The sequence below is a fragment of the Colossoma macropomum genome, unplaced genomic scaffold, assembly GCF_904425465.1.
Source record: "Colossoma macropomum unplaced genomic scaffold, Colossoma_macropomum, whole genome shotgun sequence".
NCBI lineage: Eukaryota > Metazoa > Chordata > Actinopteri > Characiformes > Serrasalmidae > Colossoma > Colossoma macropomum.
Window position 1 is genome coordinate 29856538 of NW_023494804.1, and position 23293 is coordinate 29879830.

Below are 23293 nucleotides of genomic sequence, written 5' to 3' on the forward strand. Positions count from 1 at the left end.
ATTGCTGACAAACCCAACAATCTGAACCCACTATGAAAATGTAAACTGTCGGCTTCTGCCTGCCCTCCTCCTCCACTCTGCCTGTACGTGCTGAGTTTTGAGGTCAGCGCACCTTGACGGATGGCCGTTACTCCGACCGTCCCTGGCTCGCTTTTTTTTTTTTCCACGTCCTCTGTATTGGAAACGGCTGAGCGCTGCCAGCCGCGTGTGATCACAGCGCGCTCAGCATGTCCGCTCTCATTACCGGGAGCGCTGCTCTGTTCCCCCTGCAGTTGCTGTAAACTGTGAAAATGTCAAACTTCTAGACTCTCTGTCGCCATCCAGGCTTGCGTCATTAACTAGACTGGTCACCGCGCGCACCAAATCGAAACGTATCCATCCGCAACGAGGAGCGCTCTAGAAATAGATCCATCGATAAAACTTTTGGCACCCCGCCAAAGTGTGTGATTTTATTTATTTATTTTTTTTCCTGCTGTAAATGACTGTGTGGGGGTTCAGGAAAGAGACGTGGATGTGACTTAAATGAACGGCAGCTCTGCAGTATGAAGAAACAGAGACGCTGGAATGTTACTCGTTTACCTGACAAGTGTCTGAATCTCAGTGCATGGTGGTCTCAGAACACGGGGGTCGCTTAAAAACAGGCCGATTCTAACAGCAACCCAAACTCTCTCAGACAAACAGCCCAGCCTGGCGCTGCAGCCGGGCTCTCGGCCCTCTGTGTGATGTGAGAGGACTGGCAGGTGTAGCCCCGCGCCTTTTTGGATAAACTGGAGCCTTCTGAATAGTTTTTAAAGCAAAAAAGAAGAAAACTAACACAGCGTTCACTTTGGCTCATAACCCGCACGAAGCTGGGGTCAGCTTCTTGTTCGGAATTTTTCCGTTCCACCTTAAATAGCGCGGCTTTTAAGGTGGGACGGGGAAATTCGAAGCAGAACCCGGAAAACTGGGAGCCGACCCAGGCTCATGTAAGCCGCTGTACCGCGGCGCTGAGCGGGGTGATGAGCAGGCTGTGTCAGGCGCGCCGCTGGGAGAGTTCCAGCGCTGCGGATGAATCGCGCACGAAGGCACTGCGGCTCCAGTCAGACTGACGCCGGGCGCTGCTGCCGTGGAGTCCAAACACGCGCTACACCTCCAATCAGAGCGAGGCTGGAGAGAGCGGGCAGAAAACACGGCGCAGAGCGGCTTTCACTGGACACAGACCGATACAGGTAAGAGACGTTATGACTTCTACTTTATTGAGGATTATTTTCAATACTTGTATTTGGTAGTAAGTAAATGTTTTCGCGCGTAAGTGGCGGGTTTGGGGCGACAAGTGCCAATTTACTAGTCCGCGTTTCCCCTGTTTTTTTGTGTCAGTAGCTTTGTGAACTTGTTGCTTCAGACATCAACTCAGCACTGGAGGCGTGGTGAGCGCAGACGATGCTGCTGCAGCCCCCCCAACCCACCGCTGACCTTACCTACTGTCCGCTCACTATGGCACACTGTACAGCTCCAAACTTCTCTCTTTCGCACTAACTAAACCCCAGACTGTGTTTCTGTGAGGAGCCGTAGCTGCAGCTCCGTGTTTCCGAGCGGGAGCTGTGATGGAGTGTGTGTGAGGTGATTAAGCCTATCTGAGCTCTCAGACTGAGAGACGCCAGTTTCATAAGGAGTCACTCCGCCTGGGAGACCGGAGCAGCTGAACTGCCTTTATTAGCACACTTTATTGTTTTTTTTTTCCCCTTCTCTTTTCTTTTCTCTTCTCTCTTTCTTTCTTTCCTTTTTCTTTTCTTTTTTAGTTACCTCCCTATTCGCTTTGAGTCCAACTACTCTTAGTGCCCCCCCCCCGCCTCTTTTAAAAGCAATGGCTCACCGAAAAAATCAAATTTACACATTTTCCTCAAACACAGTCGACTGACCAAGGAATGTTTGGTGTTTGAAGTCTGCCTCTTTAGTTTTGTATTTGTCCTGGACTCTTAAAAAAGATGGTTCTTTACGGGTTCTATTTAGATTCTGTATACTTGCATGGTGGAATGGTTCTTCAGATTGGAAAATGTGTTGTATATGGTTTTAATAAGTACAACCTTGTTGAAAATGATTCCAAAAAGAGGTCTTCCATTGTTGCAAGCTTGACATAGTAACAATAGCAGAGCCCTCTTTGGTTCTATGTAGAACCCTTTTCTAAAAGGTTCTACATAGAACCATATGCAACACATTCTCCATCAATCTAAAGTGCTGATTCACAATGACAAAGAACTCTTTAAGCATGCAAATTGTTCTTTGAATGTTTTTTGAACTGAAGAACTCTTGAAGAACCACCTTTTTTTAAGAGTGTAGGAAACTAATATAACAGAAGATCAATGCCACTCAAAATATTTAGAGTCACATCGAGTTCCATTACTTGTTAGGTGTATTAGCGCCATAAAACCTTAGACCACATAACTACATTTTGGATAAAGGGGACATTTTTTGGTGTACCATTCCTTTAACCTCACAAGGGCCTTGTTTATTAACTGATGAGTTGAGTCAGGTGTGATTAAGCAGGGGAAGCCCAGCACAGTGGCCCACTCAGTATTTCCGAAGAGTGCACTGCAACAGCTCTTAAAAGCTCTCAGCACTCCAACTCTGATTGATTGAACTTGACACAAATATTACAAAATGTGGTTCTTCATTTCTGCAGGTCAGGTTAGTTTTGATACATGAGTGAATAGAGATCAAGTGTGTAGTAGTGAGGAGCTTTAAAGCCTGCTGAGAGCAGAAGTCACTCAGTGATGCCGCTGAAGTCCCAGCGGTGCTCTAATGAGGTGGAAGTGTAATGAGGAGTAGGGTATTAGATTCCAGCACAAAGAGATTTTCATAAATGCTTTGGCCAATTCTCTCAGAACTATTGTTCCTGGAGAGTTAGGCACAGAGCAAACAGTGCCCACTCCTTTTTTTGTTGTTGTTCCTGTCAAGTGCTTTTAGTTTTGGCTTCTCCTCTTCAATGAATATTTCACATGCCTGTTTTTTTTTTTTGCAGATAAAAGGAGTAATACCCACACTCTGGGCCTTCCCCTTCAGGGGGTTCACCGTCAAGTTCAGTTGGATCTTGGCTGAGAGAAAGCAAACTGAGGCCCTTTTTTTCCTCCTCAGTAGCAGCCATTCCAGCCCATCCTGCTCTAATTCCCTCTGAGCTTTGTTGCGCTTCGTGGCCAGATGCACTCCACCACATCCATCACCTCGCTGTTCTCCTTCACCAGCCCGGCCGTGAAGCGCCTGCTGGGCTGGAAGCAGGGAGATGAGGAGGAGAAGTGGGCCGAGAAGGCCGTGGACTCCCTGGTGAAGAAGCTGAAAAAGAAGAAAGGGGCGATGGAGGAGCTGGAGAAAGCTCTGAGCTGCCCGGGTCAGCCCAGCAAATGTGTGACCATCCCACGCTCGCTGGACGGAAGGCTGCAGGTGTCCCACCGGAAGGGCCTGCCTCACGTCATCTACTGCCGCGTGTGGCGCTGGCCGGACCTGCAGTCTCACCACGAACTGAAAGCCCTGGACTGCTGCGAGTTCCCCTTTGGCTCCAAGCAGAAGGACATCTGTGTGAACCCCTACCATTACCGCCGTGTGGAGACACCAGGTCTGTCTGCTATGCACAATGTAGTTTGTTAATGGTTATCACAACATTAGACTTCACTAATTAACTGCAATATACAATTCTAAAAACAGCAATATGCAATACTAATAGGCTGCAATTTATAACACTAATAGGCTGAAGTATGCAGTAATAATGGGCTGCAGTATGCAATTCAAATAGGCTGAAATAAGCAATACTAATTGTTTATTGTGCCCTGGGAGCATCATGCCTTATTACAGATGATCTTCATTAGAGATCATTTTGACAAACAAAGGCGTTCACATGAAATTTAGTCGTTCACATAATCGTTCAAAATAATGCAGACCGATCTTTAACCACTACTGTGTTTTTAGTATGTTGTGTGGCAGCAACATGTAGCAAAAGAAATGTGATATGGTATCTTATTCAGCCCTACCTCATTATAAGTATACATTCTTTCATAAAAGTCTGAAAGAATAACCCTTTCCCCAAATGTCTTGTCTTGTCCTCTCTTCCCTTCATTCCCCAGTGTTGCCTCCAGTCCTGGTGCCTCGTCACAGTGAGTTCAACCCTCAGCACAGCTTACTGGCCAAGTTCCGCAACGCTTCCCTACACAACGAGCCACTGATGCCGCAGAATGCCACTTTCCCAGACTCCTTCCCCCCGATGCCCTGCAGCTCTTTCTCCACCTCTCCATCCAGCTCTCTGCAGTCCCCCACTGCAAACAGCTACCCCAGCTCCCCCAGCAGCACCGCTGACCCTGCAAGCCCTTACCACATCACAGGTACACGGCTGGTTATGTGCCTTCTGTTAACTGTGGTTGGTATAGTGTAGTGGGTTACACCTCTGCCCTCTATGCTGTAGACTGGGGTTCAGTGCCCCACCTGGGTAAACACCCTACACTATACCAATAAGAGTCCTTGGGCAAGACTCCTAACACTACCTTCGCCTACCTGTGTAAAATGATCAAATTGTAAGTCGCTCTGGATAAGAGCGTCTGAGAAATGGTGTAAATGTAAATGAAACTGTGCTATGTTTGTTAATCCTAAGGGATCCATCATGGGACCTTTGCAAAGAAGTTTATATTTATTGTAATAATTAAGAAAGGTTTAGTTTATGCTGGGTGAATCGTCAAATATAAATTTACACAAAAACGGAAAATATGTGGCATAAAAACAATTATGGCCTTCGCAGTAGCCCAGTAATATATCAGTATATTAGTAACTCATTAAAAACTCATAAATGACTCATTTGATTGTAGCCTTCAGTATTTACAAAGCAGTCGTTTTCATTTTATCAGGAAACAATAACACCTATTTCTCTTTATTCTCAAAGTGTCTCTTTTCTGATTGGTTCCCCTGTATTGTCCCTTTTTCAAACAGCTGTTCAGGCTGAAACACTCCTTATAGCTTCACCACATATGGGTGGGGGTAAACTGCCGTAAGCTGAAGACGCAGTTATATGTATATGTATTGGTTTTCATTATGTCACACACACAATTCAAAACAGGCTGTTTTGCAACTTAATTTTTATATATGGACTTTATGGACCGGGGCATGGATGGTATGTTTTGAAACTTCAGCAATGTTTACATAATACATCAACTCTTATTTCAATAAGAGAGGAGAATTCCGTTTTCCATGATATGGTCCTTTGTAAGTATCACTTAAAATGCCACAATTATTACTCTTTATTTTCTCAACCTATTAAACAGCAGAGACCCCACCACCGCCTTACAGCATGATGGAAACCAGCCCTCCAGAGGACGTGAAGCCAGGAGAATCCTCCAACCCCATTAAACTCACCCTGTCTGCTCCACACAGAGGTACAGAGAACGCCCACTGTCCACTTCATTGTTTCTCAGCCCTGGTCCTGGAGTAGCCCCGCTCTGCACGTTGTAGTGTTTTGTTTGCTCTAACACACCTAATTCAACTCATCAGGTCATTAACAAGCCCTTCCTCAAATGAACAGTGAACATTATAGTAAGGAACGCATTAAAATGTGCATGGCAGGGACTCCAGGACCAGAATGGAAAACCATTAGTCTAGTTTAATACACATTCAGCTTTACACCGATCAGGCATAACATTATGGCCTTGTTTCTACGCTCATTGTCCATTTTATCAGCTCCGCTTACTATATAGGAGCACTTTGTAGTTCTACAGTTACAGACTGTAGTCCATCTGTTTCTCTGATACTTTGTTAGCCCCCTTTTACCCTGTTCTTCAGTGGTCAGGACCCCCATGGACCCTCACAGAGCAGGTACTATTTGCGTGCTGGATCATTCTCAGCACTGCAGTAACACTGACGTGGTGGTGGTGGTGTTAGTGTGTGTTGTGCTGGTCTGAGTGGATCAGACACAGCAGTGCTGCTGGAGTTTTTAAACTGCTGCTGGACTGAGAATAGTCCACCAACCAAAAACATCCAGCTGACAGCGTCCTGTGGGCAGCGTCCTGTGACCACTGATGAAGGACTAGAGGATGACCAACACAAACTGTGCAGTAGCAGATGAGCTGTCGTCTCTGACTTTACATCTACAAGGTGGACCGACAAGGTAGGAGTGTCTAATAGAGTGGACAGTGAGTGGACACAGTGTTTAAAAACTCCAGCAGCACTGCTGTGACTGATCCACTCATACCAGCACAACACACACTAACACACCACCACCACGTCAGTGTCACTGCAGTGCTGAGAATGTTCCACCACCCAAATAGTACCTGCTCTGTGAGGGTCCATGGGGGTCCTGACCACTGAAGAACAGGGTAAAAGGGGGCTAACAAAGTATCAGAGAAACAGATGGACTACAGTCTGTAACTGTAGAACTACAAAGTGCACCTATATAGTAAGTGGAGCTGATAAAATGGACAGTGAGCGTAGAAACGAGGTGGTCATAATGTTACGCCTGATCGGTGTATAGTGCCGTGGTCGTTAACTGTAAGTCTGTGCATTGTCTTCTTTTAGATTTGCGGCCAGTCTGTTATGAGGAGCCAGAGCACTGGTGCTCTGTAGCCTACTATGAACTCAACAACCGAGTGGGTGAGACTTTCCACGCCTTATCCCGAAGCATCCTGGTGGACGGGTTCACAGATCCGTCCAACAACAAGAACCGCTTCTGCCTGGGACTGCTCTCCAACGTCAACCGCAACTCCACCATCGAGCACACCCGCAGGCACATAGGCAAAGGTGAGTGTCTTGTCTGATTGCAGGGGTCATCTTTTTGAAGGCCTATCAGCTCTAATCCGGGTTTTAAAAGCAACCAAACAATAAAAATGGACTTAACTGGACAATAAAAGACAGATTTCAAAATATTATTATATCAAAACGGACAAGGAAACCTTTACCAAGACTTCTTTAAAAAAAAATACAGCCATCCATTGATCGGAGTTAAAGAGAGCATTAGTGGCCTCCCTTCATCATCTCAATTCTACACAATTCTATGCAGTTACACACCGGTCATAACACCAAACGCACTGACTGCATTTCAGCTGCAGTTTAACCAATATAAACATCTAACGTTAGCTTAGCGGCTCTGAAATTGAGCCCAAGCATTAATGAACTTGCAGCAAAGAAAGGATGCCAGATGTCTACTACAAGCAAAAGGTAGGACTGAGCTCCTGGGGACATTTAAATTTGGAATATTTCAAGTATTCATGTAATATTTCAAGGTTTACTACAAGTGTCTGTAATTTTACTGCTGAGGTTTTTGTGTGTATTTTGAATAAACAATGCCCAGTTCGGGTTACAGCACAACATTAACAAAAAATAAATAAAAGACATTTTTTTTCTCTGCCCCACAGATTTGTTGAGATTTTTTAATATGGCCCCTTTAGTGGTTCAGTTTGACACCCCTGGTTTAACCATTTCCAATCCTTTCCTTGTGGCAGTCCAGTATTAAATATAGTTGTCATCCAACACCTGATTTCAGCACTTCATTATGTTAGATCATATGTGGGAATGTAACATAATGTGAATCCATGAGACGGCTGGGGGCTTCAAGAAGCCACAATTTCTAAAAAAAAAAAAGGAATTCGTGTTACTTTGTACTGCCAAGATAAATGGTTTTAAACAATGTGCTTAGAAGCCGGAGACTTTTGCACAATACTGTAAATGGGTTTGTCCATCAGTCTCTGTTTCCTACTGTAAGAGAGACCAGGAGGAGAATTTAAAATATGACAACTAATCTTCACCAATTCACAGAGAAGGCAAGTTTTAGTCAAGTAATCGTGACAGGCCTTGTTTGGTGATTTCTCTGCTCAAACACACCCGATTAGGCTCATCAGTTAAGCAGCAGAATTAGGTTTGTTAAAGGAGGAAAATCGGTGCTGGGCACCTTCGCTACGGACTGGTGACCCCTAGTTTATGGTTTCTTGTCATTTCTGCTGATTTCCAGTTTGGAAAGTTGGTTTTGACACACACTCTCGTGCTTAGACAAAATTTAGGCTCTTGATAATGATGTTCCACCGCAATGTTAATCCACCGACCACAAGGAGAAAAAACACCGGCCTGTCGCTGTTTGTGTGGCGCCAGAGAGTGGTGGCCTGTAGACACTGTGCTTACGGCTCTCAGAAACACAGGGGAAGTCGGCACTTGCCAAACGTTGGCTTTTCTCCTGCTGTCTTGATTGCGCTTGCAGAGCGTCTGAAAATCGGGAAAAGTAAATGTTGTCGTGAGTTCCAACAGTTACACAGAACACACACACACACTCACACACACACTCACACACACACACTCACACACACACACACACTCACACGTGGACGACATGAAAGCCTGCCAAGTGTGTGTGCTATCCACATGCCTGAGAGCCCCTTTGTGGAGAGTGACATAACCCAGAGCAGCATGCTTGAAAAATGGATGTTATTAAGGTTTCCGCTTGGCAAGTGATGAAACAAAGTAGGGTTTGTAAATAGCGAGTTGACAAAAATGTTCAAACCTTGGATTTACAGTCTCATTTCCAGCATGTTTTCAGAAGTGGTCAGATTTTTATTATTATTTTTTTCCTCTTTGAACTTTTTTTTTAACTGACTATAGTTAAAAGTTTCTGTGACAGCACCGTTAAGTCACTTTTTACTGTAGCTCCTTAAATGATCAGTGCTTAATATACAGTATCTGTTTAAACCATTAAGCAGCAAAGATATTATTAATATACACTGATCAGGCATAACATTATGACCACCTCCTTGTTTCTACACTCATTGTCCATTTTATCAGCTCCACTTACTATATAGGTGCACTTTGTAGTTCTACAGTTACAGACTGTAGTCCATCTGTTTCTCTGCTTTGTTAGCCCCCTTTTACCCTGTTCTTCAGTGGTCAGGACCCCCATGGACCCTCACAGAGCAGGTACTATTTGGGTGGATCATTCTCAGCACTGCAGTAACACTGACATGGTGGTGGTGTGTTAGTGTGTGTTGCGCTGGTATGAGTGGATCAGTCACAGCAGTGCTGCTGGAGTTTTTAAACACTGTGTCCACTCACTGTCCACTCTATTAGACACTCCTACCTTGTCAGTCCACCTTGTAGATGTAAAGTCAGAGGCGAAAGCTAACAAAGTATGCAGAGAAACAGATGGACTACAGTCTGTAACTGTAGAACTACAAAGTGCTCCTATATAGTAAGTGGAGCTGATAAAATGGACAATGAGCGTAGAAACAAGGAGGTAATGTTATGCCTGATCGGTGTACATCAGCAGTTTAACTGTTTAAAATATTAAAGCACACTATGATTCTTTGGACTGATTTTCATGTTCATTTTTTTTTTCTTCACCCTATATGTGGGCTTAGACATGTTGTCTGCATGTGATCTTTATCTGAAATGACTTTCTGTTTATAAAAGCAGTCCAGATGGGAAAAAGGATCTGGTTGCCTGAGATGTTTTGCTGTTTAGACGGAACAGTGTGAAGTGAAAAATCAGATTAAAGCCGCCTGCCGACATGCAGCCTGTGTTGTCATGCAGATCTTACTAGAAGTATTTATGTGAAACTTAAGTTGTTAGTGAGCCTGTTTATAAGTCAAAACCTCTGGTGTTTAAAGCTGAGCTTTTCTGGCTAATCTGAGATTTGACAGCTTAAACAAAGCTATGCTTTGAAATTCAAAATGAACCGCCTTGTTTAATGTCCCGCAGGGGTGCACCTGTACTACGTGGGTGGCGAGGTGTATGCGGAGTGCCTCAGTGACAGCAGTATTTTCGTCCAGAGCCGCAACTGCAACTACCAGCATGGCTTCCACGCCACCACTGTCTGCAAAATTCCCAGCGGCTGCAGCCTCAAGATCTTCAACAACCAGCTGTTCGCCCAGCTACTGTCCCAGTCAGTCAACCACGGCTTCGAGGTGGTCTACGAGCTCACAAAGATGTGCACCATCAGAATGAGCTTTGTTAAGGTAAGGGGATTTAATATTGAACACTGATTTTGAAGGTTTATGTGAATTGACAGGAAAATAAAATAAATATTTCATGAAACTGATCCAGAGCAGTGAACTCTTGGTTGTAAAATATGATTTGCTAAGCGATGTTCAAAGGTGTATAATACTCAGTAAACACATTGTACCACATGCACAAACTGAATTCTTCATTAATGCGCCACGTTATGTTGGCAAGCATAGCCTACTGTCAACAAACCCTATTGTTCGCCAAGAGAATCGTTTACTGTAATTACAATTAAAAATACATTCAGTTCTTTATTGAACATTGACATAGTTTAAGTAGAATAAAACTACAGAACAGTGCTTAGCTGATGCTTGACCTAATTTCACCCTTAACCGTGGTTAAATGACCATAAACAACTCTACTTGAGCTGCTTCTTATGGCTCTGCGGCCCCCTAACGACTTCTGGGATTTTTCTGTTTTTTTCTTTTTCGAGTGAGGGGGGGAAAAAGCAACTGGTTAATCATGTCTCGAAAAAAAACAAACGCAACATGGTTTAAAAACCATGAAACGGAAACAAGGAGAAAATACTCAAAGATATAGGCGGTGGTTTGAGTGGTTTTAGGGTTATGCCATTTGTTTTGACTTGTAATTGGACAGCAAGAAGTAGTGGACTTGGACTTGAGGTCTGTCTAACCAAGCAGGTTTAATTTAGGCTTTCTTAATAAGTTTCAGCTTTATGAAATCTCACAAACACACACACAGTTAATCCGTTTTACAACAGCGGTTAACAAGTTTCTCTGTTAACTCAGGTTTAGATACTCAGGCTGTGATTAATCATGCACATGAAAGCGTGACGTTTATGAACCAACAGCCAATCACGCGAAAGGAGACGTCACCAAAGAAGGAAAAAGAAATCAGGCTGCAAAAACATGTACAGAGTAAACGGTTTATAACTGTAAAAAATAACCTGTCGGCCGCTGCCAACATGAAGTATGATTTAATTAAACTGATCCAGAGCAGTGAACTCTAAAATCTGATTTGCTAAGCGATGTTCAAAGGTGTACAATACTCAATAAACACACTGTACCACATGCACAAACTGAATTCTTCATTAATGCGCCAAGTTATGTTGCTTGGCATGCATAGCCTACTGTCAACAAACCCTATTGTTCGCCAAGGGAATCGTTTACTGTAATTACAAATTAAAAATACATTCAGTTGTTTATTGAACATTGGTGTAGTTTATAAAACTACAAAACAGTGTTTAGCTAATGCTTGACCTAACAGCACCCTTAACCGTAGTTAAATGACCGTAAACGACTCTACTTGAGCAGCTGCCAACATGGTTAGACTGATCAAACACTTACCTGTGTAAGCAAGAAATGCTTTGAGACAGAGCTCCGAATCGAGAATGATGGGTTACAATGAGAGAGTAACACATTGTCAACAACGAGTAGTTTAGGCCAATCAGACTTGTGCATGCTAGGGATGCCGTGTCAGAGCACAGGGATATTCTGTATCTGAAGATATTTCAAAATGCTTGACCTTATGATCTTGAACAGCTGTGAACTCCTCATTTTCAGTTTCATTTTTTCAATAACTGGATTCCCTGGATTAGTGACGGCAAAGGTGACTCATGGCCTTTGGCCTTGTTTTCCCTTTGCAGTGCTCCCAGCCAGTAAAGGAGACGGTTGAGGTGGTAGAAGGGCGTCCAGATGGAATGTCTTCTGTGTGTGTTGCTATGCAAATTGCAGACAGTTATTCTGATCTTTGGCATGCTGATGGCAGACTGCTGCACTGCCAAAACTCACTGCAGTCCTCCAGGGTTCTCCAGTTACTGTTTATTTGACTGAGCCCTTGGAAATGTGACATTACATTCTCAAACCTGACAGACATACACAAAAGTGATTCAAGGTAGAGAAAATTAATGCTGCAAAACGCAGCGCCGTGTCATGTCAGGAATGCGAATATAGTTTCTGGTGCTCTTAGACTCGTCACTGTCGCATTAATGGCGAACGCTCTGTTCCGTCTTTCTCCCTTTAGGGCTGGGGAGCAGAATACCACCGTCAGGATGTCACCAGCACCCCCTGCTGGATAGAGATCCACCTGCATGGGCCTCTGCAGTGGCTCGACAAAGTTCTGACCCAAATGGGCTCCCCACACAACCCCATCTCATCTGTGTCCTAACAGTGTATATACACCGGTAAACCTACAGCACATCCAGAGGATCAGCACAGGAGGAATCTGCGTCAAAATCACCATCTCATTTTCACTACAGCTATATGGTACAAGTAGATTATCTGATGCTAAAAATACCTTTAAAGGGAGGTTCCACCGATTTAAAAAAAAATCCTGTATTAATTAGTCGTTGAGATGTAAACAAAGTCATTCAGAATGTTATACCGCAGAGAAAAGTACCAGCTCAGATGCCTTTACAGTGGTGGTGATAGGAACGGGAAGCCTACAACACAAATATAACCATTTTATTTGCAATACCAACAACCAGTGAACCTACACATCGTCTGAATTTTAAAAGTAATGTTGGTAATGGTAAAAAAGTGGTAAATAAAAATAGTGGTTTCTTGCCTTCTACCCACCGAGCGCTGGGATAGGCTCCAGCACCCCCAACCCCACCACACACAACCCGGGAGAATAAGCGGCTGAATAAATGAATGAATGAATGAATAAAAATGCTTAATAATTCCCTGCCTCTATTTCTGTATTTAAAAAAACAAGTGTTAGGCCAAAGTCTTATCTCAGCACTACTGTAAAACAATACCAGTCATTAGGCAGCATATTCATAACTACTTCATGTAATAAATTTCTGTAAGGGGAGCTTTTAGAGGCATTAAATGCTTTGGATGTCTGGTTCCTATTAACACCACACTCTCAGAAATAAAGGTACTAAACTTTCACTGGGGTGGTTCATCTCAGTACCTTTAGTCAGGGAACATAACTGAACCATAATCCACTGAAATGATATGTTCTAAGCTGTACTGACTCCACACACCCCGTCTCGTCTCCAGGCTTTTATTTTACTGTTCTGTTTTAAAACATTCGGTTATGAAAAGGTACAAATACGAACTTTTCACCTGGAAAAACTTATTTAAGGTTCACAATCAGACCTTAAAACCACTGTTGGAGCTTTGAGGGAACATTTACACTGTTTGTACCTCGATGAATGAAAAACGTACCAGCACAGAACCTTTATTACTAACAGTGCACTGTAAACGATTCTGATTCTGCAAGTTTTTTTTTCATTGAGCTACTCTGAATGACTTTGTTTACATCTTCATCTAATTCTGCATGCTTTTTGAAAAGTTTGTGGAATGCCCCTTTCAAAATATAGTGTGCAGCCAAGTGGTAAAGTAACTGTTTTTCTTTGTTCTTTGTTTTTTTCTTCTTTGTTTTTAATCAAGATCACTATTCAACACTCCTTAGTGGTTCTGTACAGTTTAGACAGCGACACAAATAGAAAGTCAAAGAAAGAGAATAGAAAGGCAACAGGTCAGTAGTAGCAGTGTTAGCATGGTGTTTGTTTTGTGCTGTTTGTGTCATTTTTTGAAATACAAAAATTCTGTCAATCGTGTGCGCACTGTCTTGAGACTTACAACAAAAATGAACAATAAAACAAAATTTTAAATCATAATTTTGAAAAAAAATTAAAATAATAATGATAATCATAATAATAATATTCTCTGCCCAGCAAGGCCTTCTGTAAACACTGCAAATTTAAAATGAAACAATCAAGATGCATAAGTTTGTCTATTAAAAATTCACTTAAGTTTATCAGTTTTGGGTACCCATTTAAAATCATCTTTTCCATAAAGATGTATCAGAAGCACTGCAAATCATGCTGTTTTGATTATCAGTATGTCACAAGGCCAAAACACTAGTTTTAGAAAACACTTCAAACTAAAGCACAAACCAAAACATGTCATTACTGTGATTAATTCATGCTGAATAGTACAGTACTAACAAAGCTAGTGAAGGGCTGGGTTCCCGGACATTGACTAAGCCTAGTCTGGTGATCCCCCATTGGAAATTGTTTTATTCTAAGATTTGCCTTAATCTGGGTCTGGAAAACCAGCCCTAAGAGTTAAAAGGGGAACCCCACCAATTTCCAGTCAATTTTCCTGTAATTCCATGATTATGATTTAAACAAATTAAAGATTTATTTGGAGTGGTTTGATGTGAAAATCTCTGTTCTAGAGAAACTTGCCAAGTCAGAATTGCTCACAGTGGTGGTGACAGGAACCAGATGTCTGAAGAGTTTAATGCCTCAAACAATCTGAGTTTAATTTCTCTACATGAAATTAGAACATGTACTCTGCCCGATTCCCGAGATCTGTTGTACGAAAGTTCTGAAGTAAGCTTTGGGACTCTTTTGGAGAGGTACATGCAGTGAGGTGGTTTCAAGGCAAAACAGTCCCCAAAGAACACTTAGTGTTCCATATTTTCCACTATTTTACCATCATTAACATTGCGTATAAAACTTAGAAGATTTAGGTTCACTGGTGGTTTTGGAAAATAAATAAAATGGCTATATTTGTGTTGTGGACATTGTGACCCTGCTACTGTTCATCACCACCACCAGTGTAAAGAAATCTGAGTTGGCAAGTTTCTCTACACTGAACTGGGTCACGTCACCATGCACCATTATTTAAAAATGTAGGGAATTCCTCTTTAAGAACAAATTTTCAATGAAATTCAAGTACACTATATGGACAAAAGTATTGGGACACACCTCTTAATCATTGAAATCAGGTGTTTCATTCAGTCCTGTTGCCACTGGTGTTTAAATTCAAGCACGTAGCCATGCAGCCTGCCTTTATACACATTAGTTTAGGAACCACAGCAACTCTGGAGCGCCTCTCTATCTGTCAGTCTGATGGATGAGTCTTGGTTTGGTGAATGCCAGGAGAACGTTACCTGCCTGACTGCACTGTGCCAGCTGTAGGGTTTGGTGGAGGAGGGATGCTGATATGGGGCTGTTTTTCAGGGGTTGGTCTAGAACCCTCAGTTCCAGTGAAGGGAAACCTTAATGCTTCAGCAGAACAAGACATTTTGGACAATTCTATGCTTCCAACTTTGTGGGAACAGTTTGGGGAAGAACCTTTTCTGTTCCAGCATGACTGAGCCCCAGTGCACAAAGCAGCTCCATAAAGGCCTGGCTGGGTGAGTTTGGTGTGGAAGAACTTGACTGGCCCTCACAGAGCCCTGACCATCACACACCTTTGGATGAAGCAGAACAGATTTTGAGCCAGACCCTCTCGTCCAACTTCAGTGTCTGACCTTACAAATGCTCTTCTGGATGAATGGGCAGAAATTCCCACAGACTCTCTCCAACATCTTGTAGAAGCTTCCCAGAAGAGTGGAAGCTGTTAGAGCTGCAAAGGAGGGACCAACTCCATATTAATGCCTATGGATTTAGAATGGTGTAACGTGTAGGTGTCCCAATACTTCTGTCCACATAGTGTATAGTTTTATAAATGAGGCCCTTGAACTACACTTTCCTATCTCCATTCAGAATGCTGTGTAGTCTATGACTAGGCTTAAACAGACCCTAAGTGCTGGGCTCCCAGACATGGACTAAGCCTAGTCTTGGACTAAATTGTAGTTTCAAAGGTGAATCCCTTTTTGAAATTATTCTACTCTAAGATTAGCCTTAATCTGAGTCTGAGAACCCAGCCTTTAGGGTCTGTTTAAGCCCAGTGACTACTGATTTTATGATGTAGCTGCCTTCTAATAATTTACATAACTAGTTTAAAATGACACACAAATACAAACGCATAATAAAAACATTATTAAAAAAATCGTGATAAAGAGAACACTGATAGTTTAAAAAAAGCATTATATACAGTAGATCTGCTACTGATGATTGTCATGATAATGACTTCACTACTTCAGTTCTCTCTTCACCTCATATCATGGAGTCTTCAGAGACACTGAAGGTTCTTCTTATCAGACACTGATGTAACAAATGGGTTCACAATCTTCATGTTTCCTTAAGCCGAATAAGTTCTTTACAAAATGCTTGTAATAGTCTGGTTATTTGAACCCAAGTCAGTAGTGCAGTCAGTAGTGCTGGACACGCAGCAAGACTGGTCAGTAGTCCTGACTCTGAGCTCGAGCCTGGGTGGTCAGGAGGCGCTGCTGCTGCTGGAGGAAACTGATGACCTCTGGGCTCCGCAAGAGAGACTGGAAACCACAGACAAAGCACTATTAAGGACAGCATTTTGCTCTAACTTCATTTAAAGAGCATTACAATGATTGCATTTTACTGTAACTTTGTTTACAGAGCATAACAAACTCATTCAGGAACTGTCAATGCCATAAATGCTCCAAGGCTAGCTTTCAGTTTATTAATAGTGAATGTGGTTATTAATGGGTGCAGCCCAATGATCCTACACTGCTAATACAGACCCTGTAACAACTTAATAAGTTCATTGTGCATAAACTGCTCTTACATTTTGCCAAAAACCATTAGCAGCTTGGGCACCAGTAGGACTAAAAGATGAATCGTTGTTATATCGAGACAAATTGCAATTTACAAATCGCAAGAGCTGCACACTTAAAAAAAAATGCAGTTCTTTAAGGTTCTTAAAAAAAGATGGTTCTTTAGCCTCTTATGCTTGTGGGTATATTTTGGTTTTTCCATCTGAATTTACATGCCCAAATCATAAAGCAAATTATTCAGTAACTGCATTAATGTTTTTTGTTGTTGTTGTGAAAGGTTCCCTCAAATGAACAGAAAATGTTTTTTATGATCATAATGTTATATGCTTACAATTTACTGCTGAAAGCCAAAAATCTTAGATGCTCTTTGTATTATTTTATAAAAATATTTTTTTACAGTGCATATCACTGAAGAGACGCCATCTGAGATCCAGTTTATAGCTCAGATTTGTGGAAAAAATGTGGAAAAACGAATTTTTTTTTTGACTTTCAGTAGAAAAAAAAAAAAAGTGAGTTCAGCTTCTTTTATTATAAGGGTTTAAAATTACATCACCCATCTATTTGACTGGAAAGAAGACAGTTACAGCTCTCATACGACCCCCACCTTTAGAATGAAGCTTATGAAATATGAAAGTAATGAAGTAAAGAATATGACAAAGTGCGTTTTGGGTCTTTACTAACCTTTTTAATTCCCATGGAACCACAGGTGGATTAAAAAGGTTAGTAAAGACCCGTGAACATTCAGACCCATTTGTACGCATAAAAAGTTCTCTGCATGGTGAAATCGTTCTTCAGATTAGAGAATGTGTTGTATGTGCTTCTGTATAGCATCAAAAAGGGTTCTGCTATCGTTACTTTGTTGCTTGTTGATGTCAAGCTCACATCAAACATTTTGGTCCTGTAGAGAACTCTTTAAAAAGGTTCTATATAGAACCATTTACAACACATTCTCCATTAATCTGAAGAACCATTTCACCACACAGAGAACTTTTTATGCATGCAAATGGGTTGCTGAGTCCTTATGGTTCAACCTGGAATCAGCCAGAAATGAACCGAATACCGTTAACACACTCCCTCTCCTGTTCTATTGCTTAAATCTAAGAATTTTAAAAATAAAAGATAATAAAACAACTAACAATGTTCTAGAACATTACATTATCCAACGATAAACCTGATAAGAGGCTATAAAAGCCTAAAAATAGAACATACAATTACAGGCCATAATTTCAATATTGGACCAATAATTATATAACTACTTCACGCCAATATATCGTAAATCCCTAAAATGGTCTATTATGTAATGGCATTAGCAGAGTGCAGTTCAGGATATCCATGTAATCTTCAGATAATGGCATAATGGGTCAAAGGTGAAATTTCGCTGTTGTGGGACTAATAAGGGTCACTTTATCCATCCATCCATCATCTAAACCGCTTATCCTTCTGGGTCGCGGTGGGGTGCTGGAGCCTATCCCAGCTGTCATTGGGCGGAAGGCAGGATACACCCTGGACAGGTCGCCAGTCCATCGCAGGGCGGGTCACTTTATTATTATTATCATCATTATTATTATTATTATTATTATCCATGATGAGCACATTTAGAAGAATAACTCACTCACCAGTCTCTTTTGGTTTAAAACTTGCTCTATTAGGGAAGGTCTCGCAGGACGTTCTCCCATGGTTCCAAGCCGCTGTTTAGTCACAGAAACTGGCCTCTCCTCTGAGCCCTCCTGTAAACAAAGAGATCCTGATTTACTCCAAAGACCTTTTCCACCAGAGTTAACTTCTATCCATGACTCATTCGTTTATTTACAACCTCACAATGGTTTATCATTTAAGTGTACCTTAAATAGTACCATGTTTATTGTACTTGATGGTTTTGTTTTGGATGTTAGAAGGAGAATATCATTAAAGTGCTGAAGCATCTTCTCTTTCCAGAGCCATTCGTTAAAAAAAAATGGTTCACCAAAAAACTAAAGTACACCATTTCCTTTTATTTCAAATGTAGTCAACAAGCTAAGCCTGGAGTCCGAAATCTGCTTCTTTTGTTTAATACTGGCACTATGAGGCTAATGTTACCAAAATAAAGAAGCAAACGTGTTCCATGATCCAACTGAAATCAGATCTGTATATTCCTCTATACTCCTTTCGTTATGCACTCTCCCCTTTCATTCTGTCATCTCTACACTTTTTTTCATCTCACCCCTTTCTCTATGCTGTCGTTTCTCTCTCTCTACCCCTCCCTTTTCTCTTAACTGTGTTGATTTACATGCCATTTAGCGAGAAGTGAGAAAACGCTAGAATCATGTTGAATTAGGTCACAATAACTTATCAATATTAGGCCTGCAGGCCTGAGAAACGTTCTGCAGGTCGCCGCTGTTGGAAGAAAACCTTGTATCTCCATTTTTGACGTAATTTGAAAATACCCATTACCCTTTACATTGTATGTACATTTCATGATGAATAGGCTGAAAGAAATGACCCAAAATCACTTGGAAAAAAGTCAGATTCCATTGACATACACTGAAAGTAAAGAAGGTTTTTTCCTTCTCCTGTAAAGTTACCATTTTGGAGATTCGAGGTTTTCTTCCGACAACAGCGACTTGCTCAGAGTCAATGCCCGCAGACTTTTCAATGCCACACCATACAGAAGCAGCTATAGGGTAGCATTTTAATGTTGGTACCTGTTTACATCCTGTATACACACATATTTAGGCCTGTTATGAAATATCCAGGCTTCTCGCTTAAATGTGTAATAATAAATGATAAGGCAATGCAGCGGCTGTGGAAGGTGCCCCACTTTACCTAACATGTTCAGCTGAAGTGGGACAGAACTTAAAACTCACCATGTGTAATAATTACTTATGATTTTGAGGTAACATGCATTATTCTTTTAATGTCCCACGAATCATCATTTAAAAATAAAAAAGTTCATTCTGTTTAAATTTCTGTTTTTATATTGCCATGTGTATTTAAAATAGTCTTTTGATCTGTGGACCCACTAAACATGTTAGATGAAATCAGACTGATTTCAAATTATGATCACGCCCACACACAATAAAGCCAGGCCAATGAAAACAAATGCTGATATGCACCCAGTGCTAATTATATATGATGGGTTTATTTGATCAGCCCCTGTCACTTAAAGGGGAACTCCACTGATTTTCCCAAAAATCCTACATAATTAAATGGCTGAGATGTAAACAAAATCATTTAGAGTGGTTTAGTGTGAAATGCTCACTCTAGAGAATCTTACAGTGTCATATTTATTCACAGTGGTGGTGATAGGAACCAGACGTCTGAAATGCTTAATGCCTCTGAAAGCTACTACATGAAATGGTTATGAATATCCTGCCTGGTGTCTGTCGTATTGTTTTTTGATAGTTTTATTGAAGGTTTTGGCTTAAAAATTTATTTTAGTTCATTCATGGCGGAGAGATACACCGTTTAGGCATAACATTATGACCACCTCCTTGTTTCTACGCTCATTGTCCATTTTATCAGCTCCACTTACTATATAGGTCCACTTTGTAGTTCTACAGTTACAGACTGTAGTCCATCTGTTTCTCTGATACTTTGTTAGCCCCTTTTTACCCTGTTCTTCAGTGGTCAGGACCCCCATGGACCCTCATAGAGCAGGTACTATTTGGGTGGTGGATCATTCTCAGCACTGCAATAACACTGATGTGGTGCTGGTGTGTTAGTGTGTGTTGTGCTGGTCTGAGTGGATCAGACCCAGCAGTGCTGCTGGAGTTTTTAAACACCTCAGTGTCACTGCTGGACTGAGAATAGTCCACCAACCAAAAATATCCAGCCAACAGCGTCCTGTGGGCAGTGTCCTGTGACCACTGACGAAGGACTAGAGGATGACCAACACAAACTGCAGCAGCAGATGAGCTATCGTCTCTGACTTTACATCTATAAGGTGGACCGACAAGGTAGGAGTGTCTAATAGAGTGGACAGTGAGTGGACACAGTGTTTAAAAACTCCAGCAGCACTGCTGTGTCTGATCCACTTGTACCATCACAACACACACTAACACACCACCACCACCACGTCAGTGTTACTGCAGTGCTGAGAATGACCCACCACCCAAATAGTACCTGCTCTGTGAGGGTCCATGGGGGTCCTGACCACTGTACAGTCTGTAATTGTAGAACTACAAAGTGCACCTATATAGTAAGTGGAGCTGATAAAATGGACAATGAGCATAGAAACAAGGAGGTGGTCATAATGCTATGCCTGATCGGTGTACATTCAGGGCTTTGTAAGGCAAAACAGTCCTCTAAGAAAACTTTTTTCACTATTTTATGATCATCAAGAGAACATATAAAGACTCAGAAGATGCATGTAAATTCACTGGTGGTTCTGGATCAGGGGTGCCCGGCTCCAGTCCTGGAGATCCACTGTCCAGCACAGTTTGGAGGTTTCCCCACTCAAACACACCCACTGTACCTGGCAATTAACAGCTAAGTGTAATCAGGTGTGCTGGAGTAGGTAAATTACCAAACTGTGCTGGACGCTGGCCCTCCAGGACCGGAGCTGTGCACCCCTGTTCTGGATAGTAAATAAAATGACTATATTTGTGTTGTAGTCATGGCGACCCCCGGTTCCTATCACCACCACTGTGAACCAAATAAACACAACATGACTACACCTGCTTACCTCCATTTTCCCGGATGACATGGCCTGGTCGCTCTTCTTCTTCTTGTACTTGTCCTTGTACATCTTGTTGCGGTGCTTTTTACACATCCACGGCTTCCTCTGCTTGGCCACCTGCTTGGTGGTCTCCGTGCAGCCGTCGTACACGCACTTCTTGGGCGCGTTCTCGCCGCTCAGCGCTTCGTCCTCGTTGGCTTCTGCGGGGCTCGCGGCGCTCTCCCGCGGCTCCGGCGCCTCCACAGCGTCGCTCTCCTCGCCTGGATCTTCTGCGTCGTGGTACGAGTAAACAGTGTCGGCGCTCAGACTCACCACGCCGCTGTTCTCGCCGCCGAGAGAGCTCGGACCTTCTGGACCAGCGGCAGGTGCAGAACCCGCACTCTCACCTTCACTCATTCTGGGTTTTACCGGATATGAACGAATAAATAACGGCAGACAACCAGCAGCTCCGCTACTTAGCTACCTAGCTAATCTAGCTCGCTAGCCTAGACGTGTAGCCTGACAGGCTAAACATACAAAACACAGTCATTCTCGTAAAACCTGAACACGAACAGGACTTTACCTCCTCAAAACAAAGAGCCAGGTTTAACAGTCGGTTTGTTTGGTATGGAAGGAGCTGGTTTAACCCACGGCCATAGCTCGTCTCCGGCTCCGAGAGCTCCCCCCCTGCAGCACAGCGGCTCCGATAAGGCGGCTGTGCTGCCACCTGCAGTACTGCTGAAACTCTGACAGCGTGCTGATAGATCAGGAGGCCACATCGCGATACTGATACCACACGTTGTGATTTCGATATGCCTTATCGATATATATATACACACACATGGTGTATCAGGCATAACATTATGACCACCTCCTTGATTCTACGCTCATTGTCCATTTTATCAGCTCCACTTACTATATAGGTGCACTTTGTAGTTCTACAGTTACAGACTGTAGTCCATCTGTTTCTCTGATACTTTGTTAGACCCCCTTTTACCCTGTTCTTCAGTGGTCAGGACCCCCATGGACCCTCACAGAGCAGGTACTATTCGCGTGGTGGGTCATTCTCAGCACTGCAGTAACACTGACGTGGTGGTGGTGTGTTAGTGTGTGTTGCGCTGGTCTGAGTGGATCAGACACAGCAGTGCTGCTGGAGTTTTTAAACACTGTGTCCACTCACTGTCCACTCTATTAGACACTCCTACCTTGTCGGTCCACCTTATAGATGTAAAGTCAGAGACGATAGCTCATCTGCTGCTGCACAGTTTGTGTTGGTCATCCTCTAGTCCTTCATCAGTGGTCACAGGACGCTGCCCACAGGACGCTGTTGGCTTGATATTTTTGGTTGGTGGACTATTCTCAGTCCAGCAGTGACACTGAGGTGTTTAAAAACTCCAGCAGCACTACTGTGTCTGATCCACTCGCACCACAACACACACTAACACACCACCACCACGTCAGTGTTACTGCAGTGCTGAAAATGATCCAGCACCTGAATACTACCTGCTCTGTGAGGGTCCATGGGGGTCCTGACCTCTGAAGAACAGGGTAAAAGGGGGCTAACAAAGTATCAGAGAAACAGATGGACTACAGTCTGTAACTATAGAACTACAAAGTACACCTATATAGTAAGTGGAGCTGATAAAATGGACAATGAGCGTAGAAACAAGGAGGTGTTGGAGATGTTATGCCTGATCGGTGTATATTCACTGGCCACCTTATTAGGTACTTGTCCATTTTATCTTTATTAGGACTCCTAAACTCATTGTCCATTTTATCAGCTCCACTTACCATATAGGTGCATTTTGTAGTTCTACAATTACAGAAAAGTCCATCTTTTCATGTCTGGACTGCCGAAATGCACTGTTTATAAGATTACAAAAAAACTACGATAGGCCGACTGCAGCTTTGCTCAGAATGCTGTAACAAGAGGACTGTTGCACCTGTTCTAGCATCACTGCACTGGCTGCCTGTTTCTTTTAGAATTGATTTTTAGATTATCTTTTTGGTTTTTAAAGCGCCTTCATACATCTCAGAATGCCTGACAGAATACGTCCCAGATCATGTTATAAAATGAGCAAGTGCTGTCCTTCTCATTGTTACAAAAATGAAGTACATTCGCACCTACACTCTTAAAAACATAGTTCTTCAAGGGTTCTTTAGTCAAAGGAATTGTTCTATTTAGAAATATGAGTTCTATATAGAACCATTTCCATTTCATGCTTAAATGATTCTGTGCATGGTGAAATGGTTCCATATTTTATCATTAAC

The 23293-nt window shown here is 42.4% G+C and overlaps 2 protein-coding genes across 4 annotated transcripts; one reads left to right on the forward strand and one right to left on the reverse strand.

Moving 5' to 3' along the window:
• Nucleotides 1–1100: 1100 nt before the first annotated feature.
• smad9 (SMAD family member 9) lies at nt 1101–12803 on the forward strand. Of its 2 annotated transcripts, none has more exons than XM_036594794.1 (7): nt 1101–1208; nt 2999–3586; nt 4092–4346; nt 5277–5387; nt 6523–6744; nt 9685–9941; nt 11971–12803. In XM_036594794.1, exons 2-7 carry the CDS (start codon nt 3175–3177, stop codon nt 12112–12114), a joined length of 1401 nt encoding a protein of 466 aa, XP_036450687.1. In that variant the 5' UTR covers nt 1101–1208; nt 2999–3174; the 3' UTR covers nt 12115–12803. The 2 variants fall into 2 exon arrangements, with proteins under 2 accessions (XP_036450687.1, XP_036450688.1); XM_036594795.1 differs by having other exon boundaries at nt 5280–5387.
• Nucleotides 12804–14359: 1556 nt separating this feature from the next.
• On the reverse strand, nt 14360–21727 carry LOC118824552 (regulatory factor X-associated protein). 2 transcript variants are annotated; one of them, XM_036594797.1, is made up of 4 exons: nt 21606–21727; nt 21050–21440; nt 18003–18113; nt 14360–16128 (listed from the first exon to the last, which is right to left on the reverse strand). In XM_036594797.1, the coding sequence occupies exons 2-4, from the start codon at nt 21437–21439 to the stop codon at nt 16036–16038; spliced, it is 594 nt and encodes a 197-aa protein (XP_036450690.1). In that variant the 5' UTR covers nt 21440; nt 21606–21727; the 3' UTR covers nt 14360–16035. The 2 variants fall into 2 exon arrangements, with proteins under 2 accessions (XP_036450690.1, XP_036450689.1); XM_036594796.1 differs by having other exon boundaries at nt 21050–21727.
• Nucleotides 21728–23293: the final 1566 nt, after the last annotated feature.

Bases quoted from the DNA above. Each gene is read 5' to 3' on its own strand.
- LOC118824552 (XM_036594797.1), bottom strand. From the start codon at position 21,439: ATGAGTGAAGGTGAGAGTGCGGGTTCTGCACCTGCCGCTGGTCCAGAA. The intron at 18,114-21,049 runs GTAAGCAGGTGT...CTTTGTTTACAG, and splicing joins TGTCATCCGGGAAAATGGAG to GAGGGCTCAGAGGAGAGGCC. The intron at 16,129-18,002 runs GTGAGTGAGTTA...TGTGGTTTCCAG, and splicing joins TTTTAAACCAAAAGAGACTG to TCTCTCTTGCGGAGCCCAGA.
- smad9 (XM_036594794.1), top strand. From the start codon at position 3,175: ATGCACTCCACCACATCCATCACCTCGCTGTTCTCCTTCACCAGCCCG. The intron at 5,388-6,522 runs GTACAGAGAACG...GTCTTCTTTTAG, and splicing joins CCTGTCTGCTCCACACAGAG to ATTTGCGGCCAGTCTGTTAT. The intron at 9,942-11,970 runs GTAAGGGGATTT...TTCTCCCTTTAG, and splicing joins TCAGAATGAGCTTTGTTAAG to GGCTGGGGAGCAGAATACCA.